Source organism: Hemitrygon akajei, chromosome 1 (assembly GCF_048418815.1).
Source record: "Hemitrygon akajei chromosome 1, sHemAka1.3, whole genome shotgun sequence".
In the NCBI taxonomy this organism is placed as follows: Eukaryota; Metazoa; Chordata; class Chondrichthyes; order Myliobatiformes; family Dasyatidae; genus Hemitrygon; species Hemitrygon akajei.
The window spans coordinates 28461687-28488201 of record NC_133124.1 but is presented as its reverse complement, the minus strand read 5'-3'; the positions used below and the strand labels follow the sequence as shown (position 1 = coordinate 28488201).

Genomic DNA, 26515 nt, shown 5'->3' with positions numbered 1-26515 from the left:
TGAATATGGAGACCAAAACTGTACTTGGTACACCAGCTGTAAAGATAACTACACTTGGAAATGTGCATCAAAACCTCGGCACTTCATACTACTTGCAATAAAAACCCTAACCCTCACTTCACTAACCTTGCAGCATGTCATGAATTGTAATTGAATAGATTAGAAATAGCTAAGTAACCCGCACCATTCCCTGTGGTATCCTCCTCTTTATTGAAAGTCCAATTACCTGTTTTCTAGATGAGAAACATACACAAAATGCTGAAGGAATGCAACATGTCAGGCAACACCTATGGAAATGAATAATGATGTTTTGGGCCAAGACCCTTTATCAGCACTAGAAAGGAAAAGATGCCAGAATAAAAAGGTGGGGGTGGGGAAGGAGGACAAGCTAGGTGATGATGGGTGAAGTTAGGTGGGAGGGAGGGAGGGGTTGAAATTAGAAGCTGGGAAGTGCTAGGTGGAAATGGCAAAGGGCTGGAGAACAAAGAATCTGATGGGAGAGGAGAGTGAACCCTGGGAAAAAGGGCAGCATGGGGAAGTGATAGGCAGGTGAGAAGAGGTCAGAGTGGTGAACTGAAGAAGGGTAGGGAGAGGAAGATATTACTGGAGGGAGAAATTGATGTTCATGCCATTGTTTGGAGCTAGCTGGATGGAGTATGAGATGTTGCTCCTCCACTCCGAGTGTGGTCTCAATGTGGCAGAAGTATGGGGATAGGAATTAAAATGGTGGGCAACTGGGAAGTTGTGCTTTTTGTGAATGGGGTGGAGGTGCTCACAAAGCAGTCCCCCAAATTACATTGGATCTCACCAATGTAGAAATACTGGATACAGTAGATGATCCTAACAGATTTGCAGGTGAAGTGCTGCCTCACCTGGAAGGACTGTTTGGGGCTCTGAATTCAAGTGAATGGGCACTTCCTTTTGTAATACTCATTTAGAATGTAAACTAATATACACAGTAAAAGATGCAATCACATAAAGACTAAGAACTGTTACAAAACTGTAAGATTATGGGTAATATAAATTGTGCATGATAGAGGCCGCAAAAAACTAGCAATGAAACAGTACCATTGGCAAGAGTTTTCAACATGTCTAAATGTTCTTCATCTAGAAAACACAAAGCATTTTGAATTTTGTATTTGACTTGCTTTAGCACTCAGCCCATTATAGTGCTTCCTATACTCATACTTACATTCAGCCACTAGACAGATCAACCTCTAAACTTTCTAAAGAAACCATATAGACATTGGTAAACAGCGTAGTTAACACGTGTGGAACATTATGTTTCACATCTGAATATTCAAATAAAATATACTTTTGATTTTGCTAGTCTGGCAGCTTTATAACTTTTAATTAATATATTTTCCTGATCAATTTTACAAGAACATTAATTTTCAATTCAGGGAAAAAAGGCTAAGAATTGGAAAAACTCATGAATTATTATAGTTTGTATGCTGGACATCATCTCCATGTAGCCCGATTAGCATAGAAAGTAAACTGATGAGTGAAGGAGTTAAAGAAAACACCAGGCTGATTAACAGTTGGTTCTGTTGAAATGCTAATAGCAACCGGTACTCAAATGATTTAAAAACAATGAGCACACAATTTTTCTTTTCTCACATTCCTCAGATTGTCAACGTTTGTTATCTTCATTTAACTTAATTCAGTAAAACTGTAATCGGCTGAATATATGCAATGAAGGTGATTTCTCATGAAAATTGATGAATTCATGATCAGAAGGAAAGTTGAAGTTTTGAATTTTAGGCGATCCACTTTACAGTATTAAAGTATAATTTAAAGCAGAAGCAGTCATAGTATTTTCTAAAATAACTAACAAATTTACTCATTCGTACTAATAGTGAAAAGATGTGCAAATCATTTTATTTCCATTGCAAGAATTTATACAACATGTTTAAATACTTTCTCAGTGGCTATTATGTTAATTAATGCTTTAAACTTAATAGACATGTACACGATTCATTATTTTGTTAATTTTATGTTGTTTCTAATGAAAAGACACAAAATTTCATCTAAATATATAGGTTTTCCAATGATGGCCGAATTTAAGGGCACAAAAATGAAAAATTTAGAGTGTTTAATTATCAGTTAGTTACAAAGACTTTAGTACAAAGATGAAAGACATCAACAAGGTAGGCTGTGGAAGATTTCTTTTAGGTCAAGACGTCAACTACTTCAGCAGAAATCGTAACGGATACAGTTAGCAAGTGCTACATGATTCTATCAAAATTAGTATTCATTTGTGGATTAATGTGCCAAGTAGATGGGATAACATTACCAGACACCATCCATTTTCAATCACTAAATACAAGTGTATCAAAAATAGCAAATGTTGTGAAAAAAATTCAGCCAGCTTCAGAAGCTGCATCAATGAATTAGCATGAGCAGTTGGTTGGATGGTTTCTGAGCCTATAAGGAACCAAAGTAGAGCCACTCAGTTTTTTGAAGTAGTGTTTAAGATCCTCATGACATTATCATCTAATTCTGAAGGAAGCCTCCCATTATTATTTTCGACAGACTCTATAATAAGGAACAACAAGTGTTCTGTACTCCAGGAACCACAATGGCAGCTGGCCTTCCCAAGCTGGAAGGTCAAATACATTTAGCTGTACTTAGAACAGGCTGTACCTGGAACTATTAATGAGTTTCAGAAGAAACAGTCACATGCACTCAGATGAAGCAGAAGTATTATAGATAATGAATATGTGACAGGTGATGTCAGAGGGATCTTGATAGCAACCTGAAAAATATTATGCAATTGGAAAAGCACAGGAGTTCCAGAAATGGGCAGAGGATTGGGCTCAAGGACTTTCGTGAGGACAAGTGATCAAGTCTTGGGCAAGCTGAAAGAATCAATGGAAATCACAATTTATGAATGCACTACTACCATGGTGTCCTCTGTACCCAACCACGTATGGAAGACAGCAGTGGGTTAAAATGTGCAGGTGTTGTGAAATACATAATGAAACTGTTGTACAAATCCCCAGACAGTGCTCCACTGATTAATATGGGCAGAACAAAGTTACTGAATACCTGAAAGAGGTTATCAAATATGGATGGACCACATTTTTTGAACTCGCAACAACTGATGCTTTATAGAAGCTAGTTTTTGTTTGTTGAAGAGAATGTGCTGAGGTTGATGGTGCCATTAGATACAGGAATAAAACGTAGCTAATCCAGGAGGGACGGTGAGAAGCAAGATAAATACAAGTATTCAATGAGTCAGCCACAGGAGGATGAATGTACCCAATATAAAGTGGCAACCACTGATTCTGACTGGTCCATTACACTGACTACCCTAACTGAAAGGCTCCAACACCTTAGCAGCACCCAAAAAGAACATCACACATGTGGACTGAGCATGGACAGTTGCCCAACATACATGCAGCATGTAAATCAACAGAATTTGTATTCATTCAATGAGTCAAATCTCAGGAAAGATGCTGCTGACCTACAGAACTTTACCAGCATTTTATATTTTTTGCTTCAGATTTTCTGCATCTACAATAAAAAAAATCACCTCTAGAAATGATAGTTGCTCCCTGGATAGGAAATTTAAGACAAGATAAACTTAGAGAATTTAATGTTAATTGTTACGCTTGATATTGATTAGCAGTTACTTGCAACCAATTGGTGAAGGGCAGAAATGGGAAATGATGTACATTGAAGCCTTGTTTCATGAACTTAGACCAAAAGACATAGGAGCAAAATTAACCCATTTAGCCCAACTAGTCTGCTCCGCCATTTTATCATGGCTGATCCATTTCCCTCTCAACCCCATTCTCCTGCTTTGTCCCCATAACCTTTGTTCTGACTAATCAAGAACCTGTCGACCTCCTCCTTAAATGCACCCAGTTACCTGTGGCAACAAATTCCACACATTTATCACACTCTGGCTAAAGAACTTTCTCCTCATCTCTGTTCTAAATGGATGTCCCTCTATATTGATGCTGTGCCCCTGATCCTAAATTCCCCCACCAAAGGAAACAACTTTTTCACATTCACCCAATTTAGCCCTTTCAACATTCAGGTTTCAACAAGATCCCCCCTCACTCTTAATTCCAGCGTGTACAGGCCCAGAGCCTTCAATTGCTGCTTTTATGATAACCCTTTCATTCATGACTTCTCGATGCCACAGCTGTTTCAGACATACAATGGTTCTCAAGTTAATCAGAGTAAAGGATTTTTTTTAACAACAGTTAACAAAAAAATAAATAAGGTAACTCATCCATCTACTTGTGCATCATGTAGAATCACAAACCACACACTCTGGAATTAAAAATGGTCAATTTGAGTATTTTATTTGGAAAGGAGCTGCTTTTATGATGTCCTCATGATGTGTCAAGGATACCATAAATGGTAAATGAAGTGGATCACCTTGTCATTTGTTCCATCTCTGAAACAGCTGATTTAGTTCAAATACTAGGTCAGTAAACAATATAATTAAATTTTCACATACATCTGGCCACCAAAGGTTGCATCTGTGTCTTGTCCTTTAATAATGCATTGAGATGTCAACCTAGATAACATATTCAAATTCCAAAGTGGCCTTTAGGCAAATCTGCATTAGATTGATTGGTGAATGTTAGATGTCAAAGGTACTATATTTTGGATTTCAGTACTGCATTTAGGACAAGTAAAGTATGCATCAGATAGATAATTACTCTGAACGCAGTAATAACAAAAGACGTGCTTACAACCAATTACATGAGGCATAGTTGGCCAATCACCACAAATGGCACATTCTTTACAGTGGATTGATAGTGTGCCATCAGTGTCTTGGATATGGCCTACTGGAAGGAACCATGATGAAACAATTACTTTCAGCTTTCTGGTATTAATCAGTGGCAGAAGAAATATTAAGAATTCAGCAAAGCCATGCCATAGAAGTTCCCGATTCATATATTCAAAACCAACTTGACGAACACCTTGAGGTCTGCAGAACACAGCTCTGATTCCTATAAGTCGTTCTGGAAATGTGGCAAATCTGCCATTCTGAAGAAAGATCAAAAAATTCAGTAGTCCAGCAACTTTCAGAAGTCCAAATGAAAAAGTTATGAAATATTTAAACTTGTGGATAATTGACTCTGGGGAACGACTAATTAAATCATGGGCTCTCTCTTGTAGCCACTTCCCTCCAATGGTACACAATGCATACCACAGCTTCTGACGTTTACTCATTGGTTTGTATTGTTGTCCTTGAGACAAGTCATTTTTATATCTGATGTTCAGAAGTGTCTGGCCAACTGTTGCATTTTGAGAATAGACTGTAAATCTCCATAACAAAATTTGCAGGATTGCTTTCAGTTCTGGTTCAAAGTTTGTAAGCAAGCCAGGTTTAAAACACTGGAAACACTGAGCAAATTGAGACCACACCAGCTGTTCTAAAGCTCTATCCAGTTCAAAAGCATCCAGTTGGCTTATTCTTAGTACTGGAGGTAGGGTACTTAAGTTGTCTTCCATGGAATCCATGTTTTCAGAAACCTACAAAAAAAATTGAAACATTGAAGAAGTGAAAAACTGAAACACCAATGACAAGCAAAACAAATATGAAAAAAACTACTTACCAAAATTATGTAATGTCTTAAGTACCTTAACACATCAAGTTCAGATGCCTCAAACTGCTTCACAGGCAATGAAAATTATTTAAAATGAAGTCACCATTGTAAGAGAGGGTAACATAGTGGGTAATGCACATGACAAACTCCTACAATCAGCAATATGATCATTTTAATTCTCTCCTACTTTTCTTTAAGAGGGTGCTCATAATTCAACATATTCACAAAAGAAGACAAGGTCTAAATCTGGCATCTCATCCAAATTAGGGTTTCAGTTTAACATCTCAGACAGTGCAACATTACCCCAGTACTGGAATGAAATGTCATACTTGATGAACATTGTTTGAATCAACTGATAATTCAAATATTAGTCACAGTTCTACAAAATATTTGATTACTATCAAGATATCCACCACATAAAATTAAAGGAAAAAAAAGCTGCACTGAAAATACTGTACATAAATGCAAGGTGCTGTTTTACAGAAATTCATTTTAATAGGAGTCAGTTACCAGCAGTACTGGATCCCACTGAATACCCATGACATATGGCAATATAGATTCCATTATTGGGACAGCCAAACATTTAATTACTTAATTTAGAACACTTTCTTCACCACATGTGCTTGATACAAATACATTCTTGGCTAACCACACTCATTGGAGGATGCGGTAGAGGAAGATAATTTGAGTTATGAGCTAAAATACACCAAAGAAACTACATTACTAATTTTAGTCAAAATGACAAAAGTTTCTTCACTTTGAAGCGAATTAATTGACCAGCAGTTTTGATAAGTAATAATGTATTTTACAATCAATTGAAAGCAAGAGCTTTCAGTTATGTCCCATTGTGTGAAAATCTGCATTTAGCAATGATCTTGATTTTATATAATCCTTTTAATTAAGGAGAACATTCCAAATTAGTTGGGGGCATAAACAAAAATATGCACTTCAAGTTATAGCAAGAAGGACGAGAAAAAGCAGAGCAAAAGGGATGAGTTCCAAAATAGTCATAAAGGGGAAGATGGATTGGGAGAGATGAAAAAGCTTTTGGTCCTTATACCAAGGTGAGCTAAAACATTTGAAATCATGCTGCTTGAGTCATACTGCTGCTGCAAAACAACAAATTTCACAACATATGTCAGTGATTAAAAAGACCTGATTCTGACTCTGTTTGGGTCAAATGGAGGGATGAATAATGCACACCATTCTAGAGATCACAGAAAAAAAGGATAGGAGAAATTATGTTGTTGGAACTGTGATAGAGTAAGGCCACAGAGGGATTTAAACACAAGGTTGAGGATGTTTAAGTATGTGGTTGAGAACCAAGAGTAAATGCAGATGATAGGCAAGTAGGACTTGGTTTAGCAATGGTTCTGCATGGACTGAAATTTTAGATATTTGGAAAGCTAGGAAAGCACTGGAATAATAAAGGTTAAAGTGATGGTAATAAACAGTCATAGCAATGGAGAACAAGAAAGAATATCAGGATTTGAGAGAACATCAAGGCCTCCAGTATTCTGTTAAAAAAAAGCCATATTTGTGGAAGATGTCAAAATAGGTCAAGTCATAAATACTGTTCCAGAATAGCTCCCTTGCTTTTCTCAGATCAACACTACTCATAAGTCAGACAGGATGTTGTTTTAATGTCAGTCTGAAAGAAGGCATCTTTGACAATGCAGCTCAACTCCTTTGAGTTTGAACTGTGCTCAATTCTATGGAGTCACCTTGTATAGCCATTTTAATACTGAAACCAGATTCCTGAATGGGAAACTGTTGTATATGTGGCCTGTTTACACAACTATGTTATTTAATAAAAACACTGGAGACAGGAACTAAGTTTCATGGTTCTTTACTGGTAGAGTCTGAAGTTGACACACACATACAGATCAATATGCGCCTAATAGCACATGCATTGTCGTGTTACAACAACATAAAGCAGTCCCTTATCATAATGTAGGCTATACAGTACACTCCTCCCCTTTTATTTTAAAAGTGTATCAACTGTTTTTTTACTGGGGCACTATGCTAAACAAAAATGTTTACCCTTAACATACAAACGCCTACCATTTGTTTACAAATTATAACAAAGTAACTTAATAATATCAAATTATAACAAGCCTTCTTTTTCTTTTTTTTTTTACTTTTGGTCTAAGACCCATTTAGAGCTCAAGTCCCTGGGGAGGTCTTCTCTGCCTCTCCGGGTAACGTCTGACCTGAAATGTTTGTTTTGGGGATTGAGACTCCACAGGTACATCAGGTGGTTCATCAGCACTGATGACAGGCTTATCTGTAGATGAGGCTGATGTAGTCACATCGGGAGTGTTTGCTTCTATGTCAGGGGAGTCTGGGCAAGGTGCTGTTGCATTTTTCACCTGAGCATCCAGGATCTGGTCCACATGACGTCTCCATATGTTCTCTCCCACCTCCACTGTATACATCAGTGGCCCATCTATGGCGGGAATTGTAGCCAGCTGCCACTTTTCAGTCCGGTAATCACGTGAAAGAACTGACTGTCTCACACTGAATCTCTGTGTTGACTTAGTATTCAAGTGTTGGAACTGTCTGTTCTCCACATCACGCTGTACATCTGCTTTGAGAAGATCCATGCGGGACCTCAGGTTCCTGTTCAGAAATATCATCGCTGGATGTGGTTGCATGTACACCTTATCCTCGTTATATGTATCTTCAGACAACGCGGATTCAGTTATGCAAGGAAGCTATTTCTACCAACGTCTCCTTATATTCATCCAAAACTCAGTTATGCGAGGAGCACTGCTTTCCCGCCAATACAAGTCACAAGCGCATGCCTCACAGTCTCGCTGTTGGGATGAGAAGCACTGCCTTTCCCCCCAATACAAGTCAGATGCTCGCACCTCACAATCTCATTCTCGCCAGTCTCGCATTGGCTTCGGCAAGGTGTGGATGTGGGATCTTGCGCTCTTAAACTTTTGTTGGTTTTACCTATGGTGCAGTGATTTTGTGCTTGAAATACTTAACTATGCCTCCTAAGCCTCCAATGTCATGTCCTGGGCCATCAGCCGAGCAGCAGAGAACCGCTTTAACACTTGAAAAAAAGTTGGAAATTATAAACAGTGTGGCATCAGGTGAAGGTAACACAGCTCTGGCGAAGCTACTACTGGGAACAGAATCTTGCCTTTAAAGTTATTTTGTTGCTTGACAATGCGCCAGCCCATCCTAAACATTTGGACAGCATTCATCCTAACATAACAGTGCATTTCCTGCTGCCTAACACAACATCGCTGATTCAACCACTCGACCAAGGTGTGATCCACATTCAAGGCTTATTTTTTTTTAAGGCGAACCATCTCTCAAGATGCTGCAAGCAACAGATGATTTTGAAAATCCCGGGAGTTTACCAATGGTCAGGGAATGGTGGAAGTCGGAACACTTGGCACAAATGGTGATGGACATGGACCCAAGTTTAGAATGGAGTCAGCATTTCAGTCGTTCCCTACCGTCAACCCTTCTTCCCTACAAACAAATTTATGATGAAAAACAAAATGCTGCCAAGCAAACAACTCTCACCACTTTCTTCAAACCAGTGTCATCTCCTGCTGCCGGCAGTTCTAAGAGTTCTATGAGTCTTCCTTCACCCCTTACTGTGCATGATATGATCCTGACGACCACAACCATCCACCTAATACATGTAAAGCCGCCTGAAACCACAACACCCACTCATCTCTCGGAGCGAACACACCTGCCACTATTGGTGAGTACTGTACACCCTAGTATACTAACTTTCTATGATTTATTACATTGAATATTACCTTAAATTGATGAAATATAATATAAATGTTGCCTTGTGGTACAGCTTTTGCGTCGTATTGGTATGAAAATGTGAATAAATTACAGATAAAACATATTTAGGAAGCCCTCTGGAACGCATCCCTATTTTCTCCATTCAAATAATTACTCACATTATGCGTCATTTGCGAAGAATGTATTCCCCACGTATAACGACGATAGGGTGTACTGCATTATGAAAGGCAAGGAGGAAGTTGCCTATCTTCTGTTGCATTCCTGGCGAACATGGCCCTCAGAACTGTAATGGTCTTTTCCAATGTGGTTGTCTTCATTTTGATGACCTCTGGCCATTTGGAATTTGCATTGACGGCGATTAAAAAGATAGAGTCCATGAATGGTCCAGCAAAGTCGATGTGCACTTGTTGCCATGGTGATAAGGGCCACTTCCATGGATGGAGAGGGGCTTGCGTTCTGGATCTTTTAACATCCCGAGCAGTTCTTGGTCAGGTCCTCAATCTGTTTATTGATTCCTGGCTACCACACATAGGCACGGGCAGGACTTTTCATCTTCACAGTACCCAGGTGCCCCTTGTGCAGTTCCTCCAGCACTCTGGTACGTAGCTTTGGAGGAATCACAACTCGTGAACCACACATTAGTGTTCCCCGACACACTGACAACTGCTCCTTCCTCACTGAGAAGGCTGGAAACAGTGTCTTATCATGCACAGGCCATCCCTTTACCATGATGTCATACACTTTTGACAACATAGGGTCATTGCATGTTTCTCTTTCACTGAGGCTGTTTTGTCACTGGTAATTGTTCAACTATTGTATGAAAGACCTCTGCTGAATCTGTTTGTGTAGTTATCTCTGAAGTCAGCAGTGGTAAATGTGACAAACCATCTGCATTGCCGTGTTACTTGGTCCCATTGTGTTCAATGTCATACATGTGACCTCCTAAGAGACCTTCGCTGCAGCCTTTGTGCTGTCATCACTGGAATGCCTTTCCTTGGGCTGAAGATTGACACGAGAGGCTAATGGTCAGTCAACAGAGTAAACTTTTGACCATACAGGTAGTGACTGAATTTCTTAACTGCCCACATAAGGCTCTGTCAATCTGTGCGTAGTTGCATTCAGTTGAAGTTAGCTTTCTTGAGGCAAAGGCTTTTGGTCTTTCTGAGCCATCTGGAGACTTGTGCGATAACACAGCTCCTATCCCATAGGGTGAGGCATCAGCAGCCAGTCGGATTAGTAAGGAGGGGTCAAAGTGCGCGAGCACCCTTACTGAAATTATGAGTCTTTTAGTTTCTTGAAACACTTTCTCACAGCTCTCAGTCCACTTCCATTGTGTCCCTATCTGTAGTAGTGCATTTAGTGGGTGTAGGACTGTGGATAGGTTAGGCAAGAACTTGTGGTAATAGTTCACTAATCCAAGATATGCTCTCAATTGAGACACATTTTCAGGTGGTGGTGCCTTAAGCACTACTTCTATCTTGTCTTGAGACATGTGTAAGCCATAAGCCATCCTCGTTGATCACATGCTCACAGTATGAGTGAGAAAACTGTCATTGTAGTCATGTACAGAGATCACTGTTAAAACTGGGCCTGTGTCCAACTCCATTTTCAATCTCACGCCTGCCACTTGTATAGTGATCCATATTACTCTTCAATCATCTGTCTCTTTCACGCTATGAAGTTGCAGACAATTCACTTTTGTCTGAGTCGTTTTCATCAGAACTGCTTTCTTTCCTTGTGTACATTGTTGTATTTTCCTTTCTGGGGTTTCTTGTTTCTCTGTATTTTGTCCTTTTTCTGCTATTTACTAGATTTGTGTACTCTGCCAATGTGGCCCTGTTTGCCAGTTTCTGCATTCTTTGTTTTTAAACCAAGTGTCAGGGTCATGTGACATGTTCCTACAATGGTAACGTTTCTTTCCTTCATTTCTGTTCAGTGGCAATTTATTTGTAGCATATTCCACAGATTTTTGTTGTATCTCTGTAGTACCCTGTGCTGCTGTTTCCAATGACATTGTAATGTTCAGTGCCTTCTCTAATGTAAAGTCTTTTTCACACAGGAGCTTCTTCTGTGTGGTTTCACAATGCATGCCACACACTAACCCGTCCCTCAATGTGTGTGATAGACCAACTCCAAATTGACAATGTTCTGAAAATTTGCACAATATTCAGAAATGCTTTCATTTTTGCTCCGATTCTGTTTGTGAAATTTAAATCTTTCAGCAATGACCAGTGGTTTGGGGTTTAAATGCTGATGGAGAACGTCTACTATTTGCTTGAACATTTTGTCAGCTGGTTTTCAGGGGTTAACAAGCTCTGTAGCAGCCCATATGTTTTAGCTCCCATAATACTGAGTAGGGCTACATCCACACTAGACCGGATAATTTTGAAAATGCCGGTTTTGCGTAAAAACGATAGGTGTCCACACTAGGTGTTTTTAAAAATATCTGTCCACATTGAAATGAATATTTCGGCGAATCTCCTCCTACTGCGCATACGCAGGACATATCTACTGAAAACAAGCGCCATGTTTGGTGTCGAATTTCGCTGTGAAAGACGGTGCGTGTTTGTTCAGTTACAGACTAGAAAAACTTAAATGACGGGCAGCTGATGGCTCTTGCACAGGAGGACTTAAAAGTTAAAAAAAACAAATACTGGAGCGTATGGAGGCAACCAACAGGGAGTTCACGGACTGTATGACCCAGCTGACAACGAACATTGAAAAACTGACAAACTCTGTTGCATTAATAAAGCACCTTGTTAAATGTGTAAAACATGTCTGCATCAGTACTATCTTGTATTACCACACGATGTTACATTAGGCTGTTACACATCTATTGTCAGAAGTACTTACATAAATAGGTAAACCACCTTCATACAAGCAAGGACAGAAAACAGGGCAAAGTGAGTATACTTATTTATTCAGTAAGTTATGGGTCAAAGTATTTGGTGAGTACATTTCTAACTCTTCTGGCTTCAGTCTTGTTGCTGTCTGTTCTGAAATTGTTAGGTTGCGTTCAAGAAAACAATGAAATGGCGCGCTGCCGCCTGACAGCATTTTTAGATTTCTCCGGTTACCGTCCACACTGATCTGCCCGAGCGGCGTTTTCAAAATCACACACCCTAGAGAGCGTTTCAGAGAAGCTCTGGTTTCGGGGGACGAAAATGCCGTTTTAGTGCGGACAGAGGGTAAAAACGAAGAGAAAAAGCTTCGGTTACAGATTTATCCGGTGTAGTGTGGACGCTGGCTTTCTTTTCATCATTAACGTAGTTAGCATCACAATATAACTCCACTCTTTCAATGTCAGGCTACGTCCACACTGCAGAAACACTCTCCAAAGTGTGTAATTTTGAAAATGCCGCTCAGGCAAATCAGTGTGGACAAGGTAACTGGAGAAATCTGAAAACGCTGTCAGACGGCAACGAGACTGAAGCCAGAAGAGTTAGAAATGTACTCACCAAATACTTTGACCCATAACTTACTGAATAAATAAGTATACTCACCTTGCCGTTTTCTGTCCTTGCTTGTATGAAGGTGGTTTACCTATTTATGCAAGTACTTCTGACAATAGATGTGTAACAGCCTAATGTAACTGTGTTGCCTTTATGGCATTTGTTTAGTTTATAATATTTTCGCTTTAGTAATTTGTTTGTTAGCATTTTTTAGTTAAAGTTAGGATTGTTTAAAGTAAATTCGTTGTCTGTGATATATCGCGGCATGTGATGACGTCACATCCGGTTTCGCCGCGTCTTGTGGGAAAATACCGGTTTGGAGAAACGGGAAGGAGGGGGCTCACATGTGCGAGATCAGTGCAAGAAAAGTTGTCTTCTACGCATTAGAAACATAGTGAAGCAATGCCGTAAGTTCATGAGATAATCGATAAGTTGAATTAAAATGTTAATGCTGATTCTGTTAAAAGTAACGACGGTCGATAAGGTTTATGTTTTCGTTAGTTAAAGAGTTGCGGATAGTTTGTGTTGAAGTGTATTGAAAGCAGTCAATGGCATAAGTAGATTCTGACTGTATGCTGCATTTTAATGTAATGTAGTTGTTGTAGTTTACTTTTGCAAGTATTTACGATGTAAATGTGATATCAAGAAGGAAACAAATACTGTACAAATCTTGTATTGTTTTATCAACAGTTTTCACCATACGTTAATGTGGAAGAGTGAACAGTAAACGGTTAATCTTACTGCGGCCCTGCTTTCATTGACGACGGTTTACCTCGGTGTTTAGTTCAGCATTCTCTTACACCTGAGTGAGAACACTACAGTAACATTGTATGGTAATACAAGATAACACTGATGCAGATATGTTTTATACATTTAACAAGGAGCTTTATTAATGCCACAGAGTTAGTCAGCTTTTCAATGTTTGTCGTCATCCAGGTCAATCTGTCCATGAACTCCCTGTCGGTTGCCTCCATACGCTCCAGTATTTGTGTTTTTTTTAAACTTTTAAGTTCTCCTGTGCGAGAACCAACAGCTGTCCATTGTTTTAAGTTTTTCTAGTCTGTAACTACACAAACACGCACTTTCACGGCAAGATTCGACACCAAACATGTCGCTTGTTTTCGATAGATGTGTCCCGCACATGCACAGTAGAAGGAGATTCGCCGAAATCTCTGTTTCAATGTGGACAGAGATATTTCTAAAAACACTTGGCATGGACGCCTATAGTTTTTATGCGAAACCGGTGTTTTCAAAATTATCCGGTCTAGTGTGGATGTAGCTTAAGTTACCCAGTTTTCAACGCTATCAAATGCTGTCATGGTTCCAATTATCGTCATCTTTGTTACGTTAATTTAGTCCCATTTTCTTTTTAGCTAGCTTCTTGCAGTCACTGCATGTTCTACTTGACTCATGTGTCCTTTTTGCTAGTGCCATGAGGGCACTCCATCTAGATGCATGTCGGTCCTTTCCATCGCCCTCTCTTCTCCTTCAAGTGTCGGTATCAACTAAAACATGGTGTTCTTATAAGATGTAGGTTCATGATTCTCGTCGCCAATTTGTTGTGTATGTGGCCTGTTTACACAACTACGCTATTTAATAGAAACGCTGGAGCCGGGAACTAAGTTTCTTGGTTCTTTACTGGTAGAGTCCAAACTTGACACACATATACAGATCAATAAATGCCTAACAGCGCATGCAACGATGTGTTACTACAACATAAAGTAGTCCCTTATTATAATGTAGTCTATGCAGTACAGAAACAAAGGTAACACCTCGTCTCATTTTCTGGGACTGGTACCAACTATTTCCGGGGCATAAACAAAAATGCACCCATATAGTTAATCCAGATTAATTCACCACAAAAGCTTTAAAACTTTTATCATGAAACAATAAATGATGCCTGCCATTAAAAAGTGTGAGCATTTCACTTTCAGCTTGGAGAAACTAACAAGACTGGCATAAAATTTGGTAATACCATGCATTTTTAATGATATGGTATTAGTAGCCTTTGCTTGTTAAATGGTATCAGCATTACTGGACTCAGATCATACCTTGAGTAAGTCAGTGCCAAGACAAAATAAGACAACTAAAAAGCATTGCATTAAATTCAGGTTCTGAAAACATTACTCATTTGAAAAAGAACATTATCTGAAGCAAATGATGAAGAAACACATATATAGACATGGTTAAAGGATTTATATTGAGCAAGTCTGAAACCATTAATAAGATAGAGGTGAAAGTAATTTGCTTTTTAGCCAATATGTTAAGGAAAGCAGTTATTTTGTTATATAAACAAAATTGATTATTTTTTTCCTGAAAGAAATTTCAATGATGTGCAATTGTTGTATTTGGCTACTTGAAGCTATACTGTACTAAATCTAAACAAAGGTACAATCTGCTTTTGGAAATGTTTGCAGACAAGATGTTGACAGAGAATATTATAATACAGCCACCACACCTGAACCGATAGTGAAGTGATGAAAATTCGGTGATTCACAGTGCCAAGTTAGGAGAAAGGCAAAGAACATGGGTAGATGCTCCTATACCTTGTAAGTTACTTGGAAATGATGTATATTAATAGGTAGTTTCTATTGGAGATTTGTTTGGGTTTAACTTTCAAACATAGCCAGAATCAGACTGGAGCTTAAGGACAACTTTGCTTTTGATTTACTTTGGGTCAAATTGGGTATCCATTTATAAAGAAAGTTTTTTATTTTACATATGCTCTCCCACCTAATTGCAAGTGTTTATTTTGGGTGCATTTGTTTATAAAGAACTGGACCTATCAGATCTAACCTGAGACTAAGGAGTTATAATAATTTTATTACCATAGTCACCCAAAACTTGACACGTAAAAGTTTTGGACACCCCAATCAAAATTTCTGTTACTGTGAATAGTTAAGTGAGTAGAAGATGAACTGATCTCCAAAAGTCATAAAGTTAAAGATGAAACATTCTTTTCAACATCTTAAGCAAGATTAGTGTATTATTTTTGTTTTGTACAATTTTTGGAGTAAAAAAAAGGAAAGGACCACCATGCAAAAGTTGGGGCACCCTAAGACATTTGAGCTCTCAGATAACTTTTACCAAGGTCTCAGACCTTAATAATCTTGTTCGGGCTATGGCTTGTTCAGAGTCATTGTTAGGAAAGGCCAGGTGATGCAAATTTCAAAGCTTTATAAATACCCTGACTCCTCAAACCTTGTCCCAACAATCAGCAGCCATGGGCTCCTCTAAGCAGCTGCTTAGCACTCTGAAAATTAAAATAAATGATGCCCACAAAGCAAGAAAAGGTTATAAGAAGATAGCAAAGCGGTTTCAGGTAGCCGTTTCCTCAGTTCGTAATGTAATTAAGAAATGGCAGTTAACAGGAACAGTGGAGGTCAAGTTGAGGTCTGGAGAAAACTTTCTGAGAGAACTGCTCACAGGATTGCTAGAAAGGCAAAGCAAAACCCCTGTTTGACTGCAAAAGACCTTCAGGAAGACTTAGCAGACTCTGGATTGGTAGTGCACTGTTCTTCTTCTGGAAGAGTCATCAGAAGAAAACCTTTCCTGCGTCCTCACCACAAAATTCAGCATCAGAAGTTCGCAAAGGAACATCTAAACAAGCCTGATGCATTTTGGAAACAAGTCCTGTGGACTGATGAAAGTTTATCTGATGAACTTTTTGGCCACAATGAGCAAAGGTATGTTTGAAGAAAAAAAGGGGTGCAGAATTTCATGAAAAGAACACCTGTCCAACTGTTAAGCATGGGGGAGGATCAATCATGCTTTGGGCTTGTGTTGCAGCCAGTGGCATGGGGAACATTTTACTGGTAAAGGGAAGAATGAAGTCAATTAAATACCAGCAAATTCTGGAAGCAAACATTACACCGTCTGTAAAAAAGCTGAAGATGAAAAGAGGATGGCTTCTACAACAGGATAATGATCCTAAGCACACCTCAAAATCCACAATGGACTACCTCAAGAGGCACAAGCTGAAGCTTTTGCCATGGCCCTCACAGTCCCCTGACCTAAACATCATCAAAAATTTGTGGATAGACCTCAAAACAGCAGTGCATGCAAGCTGGCCCAAGAATCTCTCAGAACTAGAAGCCTTTTGCAAGGAAGAATGGGTGCAAATCCCCCAAACAAGCACTGAAAGACTCTTAGCTGGCTACAGAAAGCATTTACAAGCTGTGATACTTGCCAAAGGGTACTGACCATGCAGGGTGCCCAAACTTTTGCTTAGGGTCCTTTTCTTTTTTGTTATTTTGAAACTGTAAAAGATGGAAATAAAAAAAGTAATCTTGCTTAAAATATTAAAGAAATGTGTCATTTTTATCTTTATGCCTTTTGGAAATCAGGTCATCTTTTACTCGCTTAGCTATTCACAGTAACAGAAATTTTGTCCAGGGGTGCCCAAACTTTTGCATGCCACTGTATACTTGGGTCCTGTTGGGATTTGATTCAGGCAGCCAGGTTGAATTGGTACAATTTCAAGATACACCCCTCTCCTGCTACTCTTGATAAGTCATTGGCACTTGAGTAGCCATGTAAGTGTAATGCCCTGATTAAGAATTCTACTGCTAAACTGTAAGGTATTACATTTCTGCAAAAGCAGTGTGACCTGCTGGTAATATGTTTTGATTTTGGCTAAAGAAGCCCTGTCGTTCAACTTATGAATGATGTGTCTGCCAATTAGGATGGTGGTAGGTTCCGGGGGGGGGGGGGGGGGGGGGGGAGTTCTTTTTTGAAGGACAGTAGTGTGGTTTGAGATCTGTTGGCAGGAGCTGCGGAGTGGGACCAAAGGGAAGATGCCACAGAATGCTGTTGGAAGGAGAGTCTCTGCTAGCTACAAGAACTGTTTTGTGCAGATGAATGGCCCCAAGGAGGGAGAGTAAGAGAGAATGAGAATTTGCTTGAGAATGGTCTTTGAGGGGCAATTGAAAATGTAGCGGGTGTTGTCACGCAGACTGTGGGGTTAGTGCATGAGGAAGAAAATATTCCAGTATGAGCTCCAATGGTTATGTGCACATTGGGCTGGTTTAATTGTAATGGGCCCTTTTATTTTTCCAATTAACTATGCGGTATACAATCTGTTATTTCTTGCCGACCAATCACTGTGTTTGGACAGTATTTGCACAACATTCATTCAAATCAAGGTTCTATTAACTGGAACATCCCTACTTTCCTGTTTGGTCAAACCCCAAATCATACTGACCCTAGACGTGTATTGTTTATAAAGGTTGCCTTCTCACTGCTGAGTCCCATGGCCGTTAGGCGAGTTAGCTATCAAGTCAAGTTTGCATACGAGCCCAGCGAGAAGGTTACGCAAGGTTTGAAGAAATTATCAGCAACTGCTCATATCATCTCCTTTCCAAACTCCTTCCATGGTCTGTTTCAAATCCTTTGAGAATCTCTCTTGCTCTTAGCAGAAGCACAACTGCAAAGCTATTTTGGAACAAGATCTGTTTTAGGGGGGATAAATCCCCCTAATACTTTAATGATTTGTTGAGTTTAGAAAGTTTGTGTTTAGCTAACTTTGAAGTAAAATCCTTTGTTAATCCACTTAAAACAAATACTATGTCAGACGATTTCCACACTATTTGTAAGTCAGCAATTTTATGCTGTATTACTACAAGCTCCAGCAGTAACGTTTATCTTCTAAGTATATATTTTATAACGTATTAACTGCAACAGTATTTAACTGTGGGAACTTCCCTTGGTATTTTTTTCCTCAATGCAGTTATTGAGTAGTTTACAAATTATGAATTAATACATTTTATTTGGGAGCATATTATTGACAGAAACCCATCAATAGTAATGTGGCTATTGTCAGTAGCTTGTCAATATTAATGCAGTTATGATTTAGAGATCACACAGATGTAAGGCAGGCAGAACGATGTTTTCCCACAGGCTTCTATCAATAGCTACATTTCTATTGACAAGCTCCCAGGATGTACTTGGGGATCTATTACCATCAGAGTTTTCTGTCAATAGATTTTCCTTTTATTAAAAAAACACATCTAAATTTTCAAAGCTCAAGCTTATGGAGAAGCCAGTTTTGTTACAGCCACATATACTACAGGTAATTCCAACAAAGTATGAAAAATAAGCATTCTGCCTAGGTTACTGACAGCATTAAGTCAAGAATTAGACTAATTCAAAAGTTATTAAAAACAATACTGCCTAGATGTTGTCATTGCACTACTCATTATGCAAGGAAAAAAACAGCTCTTTACTGTTGATTAAAAAATTCTATCTTGCTCTTATGTGAGAGGAAAATGAAGAAAATACATTCTTGAAATTATATTAGTTTGAAGTATTGCAAAATTGTTGTGACATGGATAACTTATTCCATGCTCAGGTTCCAGGAAAGGACATTTTAAATGTGACAATGTTTTCAATCATTGGTTACATGTACAGTTTTGTGGTGATATTAACAAACTTGAAGACCTGTTGTAATGGCTTACAATTTAATGTTGAAATGAGCTTGACTCACTGTGAGCGACTAGGTACATTTGTCTTTACAAGTAGCTGATCCTGAGCATTTATCCTTGCACAACTTTCAGTCAGACCTCAAATCCCAAAATGTTCTATTTATTCCAAATATTTTCTATTAACTAATCCTTACACCAGACAGATATTAACCCTAAAGTGAAAGATCTTATTTTGTACAAAATTTTCATGTAGCAAACAACTGAATGCCTTCTGCATATTCAATTATACTATGTATACTAAATTCCCTTAACTAGCCCGCCAGACACACCTTTGGAAAAAAATTCTCCATAAGGATATCACTTTCATAACATGTTGACTTTCTCCAATTATAATCAGGACTTTGTCCTGTTGAAGGGCCTTAGCCAGAAATATCTGTTAATTCCCCTTCACAGATGCTGCCTGACTTGCTGAGATCCTCCAGCATTTTGTGTGTGTCATCCAATAATATTGTGACATGTTAAGTTGTCAGTACAGATACAATGCCTAGCCTTAAATAGTCAACTGGAAACAGCCTTCTCTTACCAATTCTATCCAAATACTTCCTAACCCTAAACACGTGCCCCACTGAGAACCATTTCTGTATCCCAAGCCTGTCAACAAATGCAAATTTCATCCTTCCCAATGGGTCCATGACTCTCTTCTGCAGCCCTGTGGCTCAAAGGAGTTGTTGAAAAATTATAATCCATACACCTTTATTTCACTTCTATACCATAGAATACAATGATCCATTCCCCAGAGTTGTATTTATGAATCACCTACCTCAGAGTTCTGACAGTGACAGCAATCTAATATAAATGCTTCTCTGATAAACTAATTGATGAAGCACCGCTGCCACCCAGAGATGCTGAGCCATAAGTAGTACTTTTCTCTAGCAATTCCACAGCCATTAACTGATATTTTGCATTAGTAAAGTTCATGTGTTCATTTCTCTTTGCAACAGAAAGCCACTTTAAAATTTTCACATCAAAAGTTTAATGCAAAAACACCATGAAGTTACTGTAGTGAATTAGCACACTTTCTTATGGTGAAATGTTTGCAGCTTTTTTTCAGTATAATCAACCTGAAATTAAGCTTTAGCAATAAGGTCTGATTATCAAACTCACTATTTTAATGGTATATTGTAATATACTGTTTTAAGGACATAATATTTAATAAAGTCTTAGCCAATGTCTAACACAACTTTTTTTTACATTTTATTTCTTTGCATGAATATTTCAAAATATGGGATTTAAAGCAGCAGCTTCTTCAATCATAAGAACACACTTTACTTAGTATGTTATAACCTTTGCAAAGTTAAAGCTTCTTAATTTCTTGACTGTGTGATTGGATGCAGAGCCAGCTTAGGAACATTCTTCTTGAATTGATTAATAACAGGTCTCAGAATGAGAAAATTTCTCAAAGCAAAGATCACCAAAACCTGTTTATTTCTAGTCAGTATAATGTGCAGCAGCTTTACTAATGACGACAACTAGGTAAACACTGGATTTTATTTGTAGGGACCTAGCCTTACCCTATTTTTCTTCCCAGTAAAAAGATTTTAAGAATTTGTGTTGTAGGGATAAGAATAATGAGGGCTAACAACTAGTAAATAGGGATATGGATTGTGCTAGAGACAACCACAGACAAAGCCTAGAAGTAGAAACATTGAATGCAACAGAGGATACCCAAGTTTTAGAACTTCACCCATTATGTTATACGTGGCCCTATTGTTGTAAAAGAAAATTGGAATTGCTATTAGACTTGTGCATAACTATTTTATTCTGTACCAGGACCTAGACCATTACTTAAGTTGTCCTGTAGATTCCATTCTGTTATTAAAATGTAATTACTTTGGTAATCTTATCAACTGAGAATATAAAAGCTGTACCAAAATCATGCTCAGATAGATCAGCTTTAACGGGTTTCCTGGTGCATACCAGTTTTTAACAAATTGCCCATTACTTTGTGCACCAACTCCATGTAGCCTTTCAGTTTGCTCCTACAATTTGTACATACTCTAAAAGAATCGTTCTTTATACTTAAATCGTATTAATCTTACATTTGTAATGCCTGATTTGTCTTTTTCATTTTAATCAATATTCATTCAGTTAACACCAGATCTGGTTGCCTTTTCTGACCATCTACTCGATGACCTCCCACTATACAATTGTTTTGTTCTGTCATCTCATTGTGCACTCACAGTATCTGCACTAAAATTGCATGTTTATACATCATCTGCTTTGATTTAAAAATCAACAAAACCTTATATGTAATAATTCAAATAGGTTTCTTCTACCGTAAATTAAAAAAAGAAATAACTTCTTAATTTTCTTTTCAATTTAAAACAGCAAAGTTTCCAAATTCTGCTTATTGCAATAAATGTTAAAGAAGTTAAATATCAACCAACAGATGTCCTTGCCAAGAGCCAAAATTAATTTACATAATCTGGTTATTAGAATACCAGAACAATGACAAAATTTGGAACAGTAACAAAATACTGCCAAATATAAAAGTGGAGTAAAATGATATACTTATTGTAATATGTAATATATACATTTTCCATATGAAGGCTAAAAATAAGTAGCTCAACTGGGAATGGAGGATTCAAAATATTTGTTTAAGAAAAAATAATAGCCGAATCCAATTACTATAATTTTCTCCAAGTATCGTCACTATTTTACAGCAATACTCTTGGGAGACTGAAAATTGATAATGTTCTCACTACTTTCTCCAGGTGGAAAATATTACTCAAATTATTTGGCTGGAGGCAAAACGTGCTATTACCCACATAAACTCTAGTAGAACACAATTCTGGTCATTACAAAATTACTATCACTTTTTCCTGTTCACAACTAACAAGGCATTTCATGGGGAAAAGAAAATTGACTAAAATACAGATTGGGAGAACTGCTTCCTGGAATATACTAATTGCTTTAACAACTTTTGATTCAAACTTTAAAGAAAATCTGGCTTCCAGCCAATCTAAAGTCATATGAGAGAAGTGATTTCAATGCTCAACATGAATAATAGGACCAATGGGCTAGGAGAAATGAAGCTGAGTATTAGAGGATTTTAACAGAGAAGGGAGAAAAGGGTAAAGTGAATAACTAAACCAAAGTAAATATTAAAAAAAAATTGAGAATGGGGGAAAAATAGGCATGAGTATTTTTCTAACAGTTTTTGTACTGTAATCCACATACAATTTTAATTTCAAAACTCCCCACTCATATGCTTGTTACTTAGACAATATGCTGCAAGTCTTATTCCTCAACTACTCTATTTACTATAAATTAGAAATGATGTAAAAATTATGAGTGTTCATAGATTAATACAGTTAACATTTTTGAAAGGTTATACAGTGATTATTTCCAAGATCATATATCATTTTGAACTTCAGATGGAGTTAAAAACTTAAGAGGGCCTTGTAGAGGTTTATAAAACCATTAGGGGCAGAGATAATATGAATTGTCAGTCTTTTTCCCACAATAGGAGAGCCCAAGACTAGAGAATATGGGTGAAAATTGCAAGCTTTAAAGGAGACTGAGACCAGATCTTTAAAGGGTTGTTGGTGCCAAGGAAATGGTAGAGCCACGTGCAATTACAATTAAAATATTTTGCATTAATATAAAAAGTATTAAGGGATATGAGCCACATGCAGGTAAATGGGACAAGCTCAAGAGGCAACTTTGGTCTACATGGATTTTGGACACTATCACCTGTTCTGCGGTGTATCAAAAAGGATATATCATTATGAGCTGTACAAAAACACACACAAAATGCTAGAGGAACTCAGCAGGTCAGGCAGCATCTATGGAAATGAATAAATGGTTGACGTCTCAGGCAGACACCCTTCTTCAGGACTGGAAAGAAGGGGGAAGGCACCAAGATAAAAAGGCGGGGAAACGGGAAGAAGACAAGCTAGGTGATAGGTGAAGTCAAGAGGTAGGAAAGGTAAAGGGCTGGAGAAGAGGGAATCTGATAGAAGAGAGTGGACCAGAGGAGAAGGGGACATGAAGAAGTGTGATAGTCAGGTGAGAAAAGGTAAGAGGCCAGAGTGAGGAATAGAAGAAGACAGGAAGGACAGGAATTTTTTTTTACCAGAAGGGGAAATTGATTTTCATGCCATCAGGTCTGAGGCTACTCAGATGGAATATAAAGTGTTGCTCCTCCACGCGAAAGGTGGCCTCATTGTGGAACCAGTGGAGGCCATGGACTGACAAGGCAGAACGGCAATGGGAATTGGAATTAAAACGTTTGGCCACCAGGAAGTTCCACTTTTGGTGGATGCAGGGGAGGTGTTCAATGAAATTTTTACGACTGGTCTTACTAATGTAGCGGAGACTGCATCAGAAGCACCAGATACAACAGACAACCTCAAAAGATTTGCAGGTGAAGCATTACTTCACCTGGAAGGACTGCTTGGGGCTCTGAACAGAGGTGAGGAAGGTGGTGAATGGCCGGGTGCAGCACTTTGGCCACTTGCAGGGATAAGTGCCAGGAGGGAGATTAGTGGGGAGGCACAAACAGACAAGGGAATCATGGAGGGAGCATGATCCCTGTGGAAATCTGAAAGATGTAAAGATGTGGTTGGGCGGGGAAGAGAGGAAAATAAAGATGTTTGGTGGTTGAATCCTGTTGAGGGTGATGGAATTTGCGAAGAAAGATGTGTTGGATTTGGAGGTGTATTAGGTGAGGATAAGAAGAGCTCTATCTGCTAGGGTGGAGGGAAGCTGGGGTGAGAGCAGATGTGTGAGGGGATGTGGGTGAGGGCAGCAGCAATGGTAGAGGAAGGAAACCACCATTCTTTGAAGAAAGAGAACATCTCTGATGTCCTAGAAAGGAATGCTTTATCCTAGGAACAGATGCAACAGAGATGAAGGAACTGAGAAAAGGGAATATTATTTTCACAGACGACGTGGGAAGGGGTATAGCTAAGATAGCTGTGGGAATTGGTAGGTTTAAAGATGTTGATAGACAGTTTATCTCCAGAGATGGTGACAGAGAGATGGAGAAAGGGGAGAAAGGAAATAGACCAAGTGAATTAAGGGCAAGGCAGAAGGTAGAGGCAATGTTGTTGAAATTGACGTGCTTAGCATGGGTACATGAAGCAGCATTCATGCAGTTGTTAATTTAGCATAGGAAGAGTTGGGGAGCACTACCAAGGAAAAGTTGGAAGATAGCTGTTTTATGGAGCTAACAAGAATGGCAGCATAGCTGGGGCAGTTTGGAGAAAGTGGGAGGAGCCGAAGAGGAAATTGTTGAGGTTGAAGACCAGTTCTGGCAGACTGGAGGAGGGTGGTGGTAGAGTCTTTTGTTGAGAAAGAATCAGAGAGATTTAAGGCCTTGATGAAGTATAGAAACGTATAAGGAAAGGACATCCATAGTGAAAATGAGGCGATCATGGACAGGGAACTGAAATTTGTTGAGCAGATTGACAGCTCAAGAAGTGTCATGAATGTAGGTAGGAAGGGACAAAACCAAAAGGGATAGAATCCAAAGTATGCAGACACAAATTCAGTGGACAGGAGCAGGCAGAGACTATGGGCCTAGTGGATCTTGGGTAGGGAGGTAGAAATGAGCAGTGCATGGTAAGGGAATAATGAGTTCGGTGACAGTTTATGGGAGTTCTCTAGAGTTGATGAGGTTAGTGATGGTGTCAGAGAGAATTTCCTGATGGTCTGGAGTGGGGTCCTTTAAGGGGCAAGGCAAAGCATACAGAACAGAATTTTAAGTTTCTGAGGGAAATAGTAAGGTGATTCTACATTTAAAAAACAATTTCTCAGTTATGAAAGAACAAAATATTTCAATTATCAGACAGGAGAAACTACTTATGCTAGAATCCGAACCAATAAACATTCCCGCCGGAGGAACTCTGCGATTCGAGCAGCATCGTGGGTGGGGATAAACTGGAAGTTTCGGCTCGAAACCTTGCATGGGGGTTTCAATGAGCAACTATTACTTATCTCACATTAAAATATGTCTGTTTGGTAATAATTTGATATCACTTACCCAAAACATCATGGTTAATAGCTATGAAATTCGTGTGAAAGCGAGCAAATCAAATTTGTAACAGATGTTAAGCAAAATTGCCCATAATACCGCAGGTAGGCCTCGGCTTAATTCAACGTCCTTTTTTAATTGACAGACTCAACGCTGAGGCCTATTGTGCAGGCAGCAGCGGCGCAGAGAGGTACGGAGAAGATAAAACCCGGTAAATTAGACACGCTTCGCCGACGGCAAGGCCTTTTTACCTGTCACCAACTCCCGGAGCAGGCCAGCCAATCTCGCGGAGCGCCCGTTGTCACGTGCACGCGGGTTCCCCGATGTAAACACCGGCGGTCGTCATGCGCTACGGGGCCAGTTTGCATCCTTTGGTGTCTGAAGCAACGCAGCCCGGCTGCGAACGGCGCCGCTCTGCCCGCCTCAAGCCGCGGGGTGCTCGCTGCCCGCCCGGCCGGCCGGCCGTTGCAGTGACGTGGGCGGCCCCGAGCAACCCGTCCCGCCAATGAGAGCAGGGGGAGCGGCTGTTCCGCGAGCGCGTCCGTTGGTTTCGAAGTGGGGCGGGGGCGCGCGCGCGCACCGGGGTGATGGTCGCCGGCCCTTGGGCTGGTTGAAGGAGCTTGGTGTGCCCCAGCTATCGGAGAGGAGCAGCCGTATGGAAGTCAGCTCTGTCAGCGGGTTGGTGAAATGCGGTGATGCTGCTGGCATTGGTGGTGGCGGCGGTGGTTGTTGGTGGCGGGACATGGACCTGTTAGGAGCGGGAGGCAGGAGATCGGCGTTATCGCCAGCGTCGGGAGTCAGGCAAAACATGAAGCACTTGTTGAACGAGCTCAAAGACATGTACGAAGAAAAATTGAGACATATGGGGAAAAAAGATGAAAGCAAAGATACGCTAAAGGTGAGCAGTCTATTGAAAACGAGAATAAATTTGTAAAGAACAAGGATGCAAAGTGTCTTTTTTAATCTCATTTTAGCAAAATAAATCTCTGGAAGCTTGATGTTATTTTCTTTCTTTGCCATGACGAATTGTACTGAATTGCACATTGCTGGTGCTGTCCACCTGTCCCGTGATAAACAAAGTTCCAGAAGACAGTACATCTACAAAATGAATTCATCATATGAGGTTCAACTGCAGATCTCTGGATGAATTACCGTAGATTCCGGATTTTAAGCCGCTACTTTTTTCCCACATTTTGAACAGCTTTGAACTTTGCGGCCAATAATCCGGAGCGGCTAATGCATTTT

General features: G+C 39.3%; 2 protein-coding genes across 4 annotated transcripts in view; one reads left to right on the top strand and one right to left on the bottom strand.

Annotated features, from left to right (window-relative positions):
* Positions 1-1859: 1859 nt before the first annotated feature.
* pex2 (peroxisomal biogenesis factor 2) lies at positions 1860-25746 on the bottom strand. Of its 3 annotated transcripts, XM_073040144.1 has the most exons (3): positions 25522-25746; positions 17012-17067; positions 1860-5502 (listed from the first exon to the last, which is right to left on the bottom strand). In XM_073040144.1, the coding sequence occupies exons 2-3, from the start codon at positions 17012-17014 to the stop codon at positions 4585-4587; spliced, it is 921 nt and encodes a 306-aa protein (XP_072896245.1). In that variant the 5' UTR covers positions 17015-17067; positions 25522-25746; the 3' UTR covers positions 1860-4584. The 3 variants fall into 3 exon arrangements, with proteins under 3 accessions (XP_072896245.1, XP_072896253.1, XP_072896237.1); XM_073040152.1 differs by lacking the exon at positions 17012-17067; XM_073040136.1 differs by lacking the exons at positions 17012-17067; positions 25522-25746 and adding an exon at positions 25280-25469.
* LOC140725104 (uncharacterized) overlaps positions 25658-26515 on the top strand; it is a 523726-nt gene continuing 522868 nt past the window's right edge. The window contains exon 1 of the mRNA XM_073040122.1: positions 25658-26168. Within this exon, the coding sequence (XP_072896223.1) occupies positions 25776-26168 (393 nt within the window). The 5' untranslated portion in view covers positions 25658-25775. The remainder of the gene's footprint in view (positions 26169-26515) is intronic.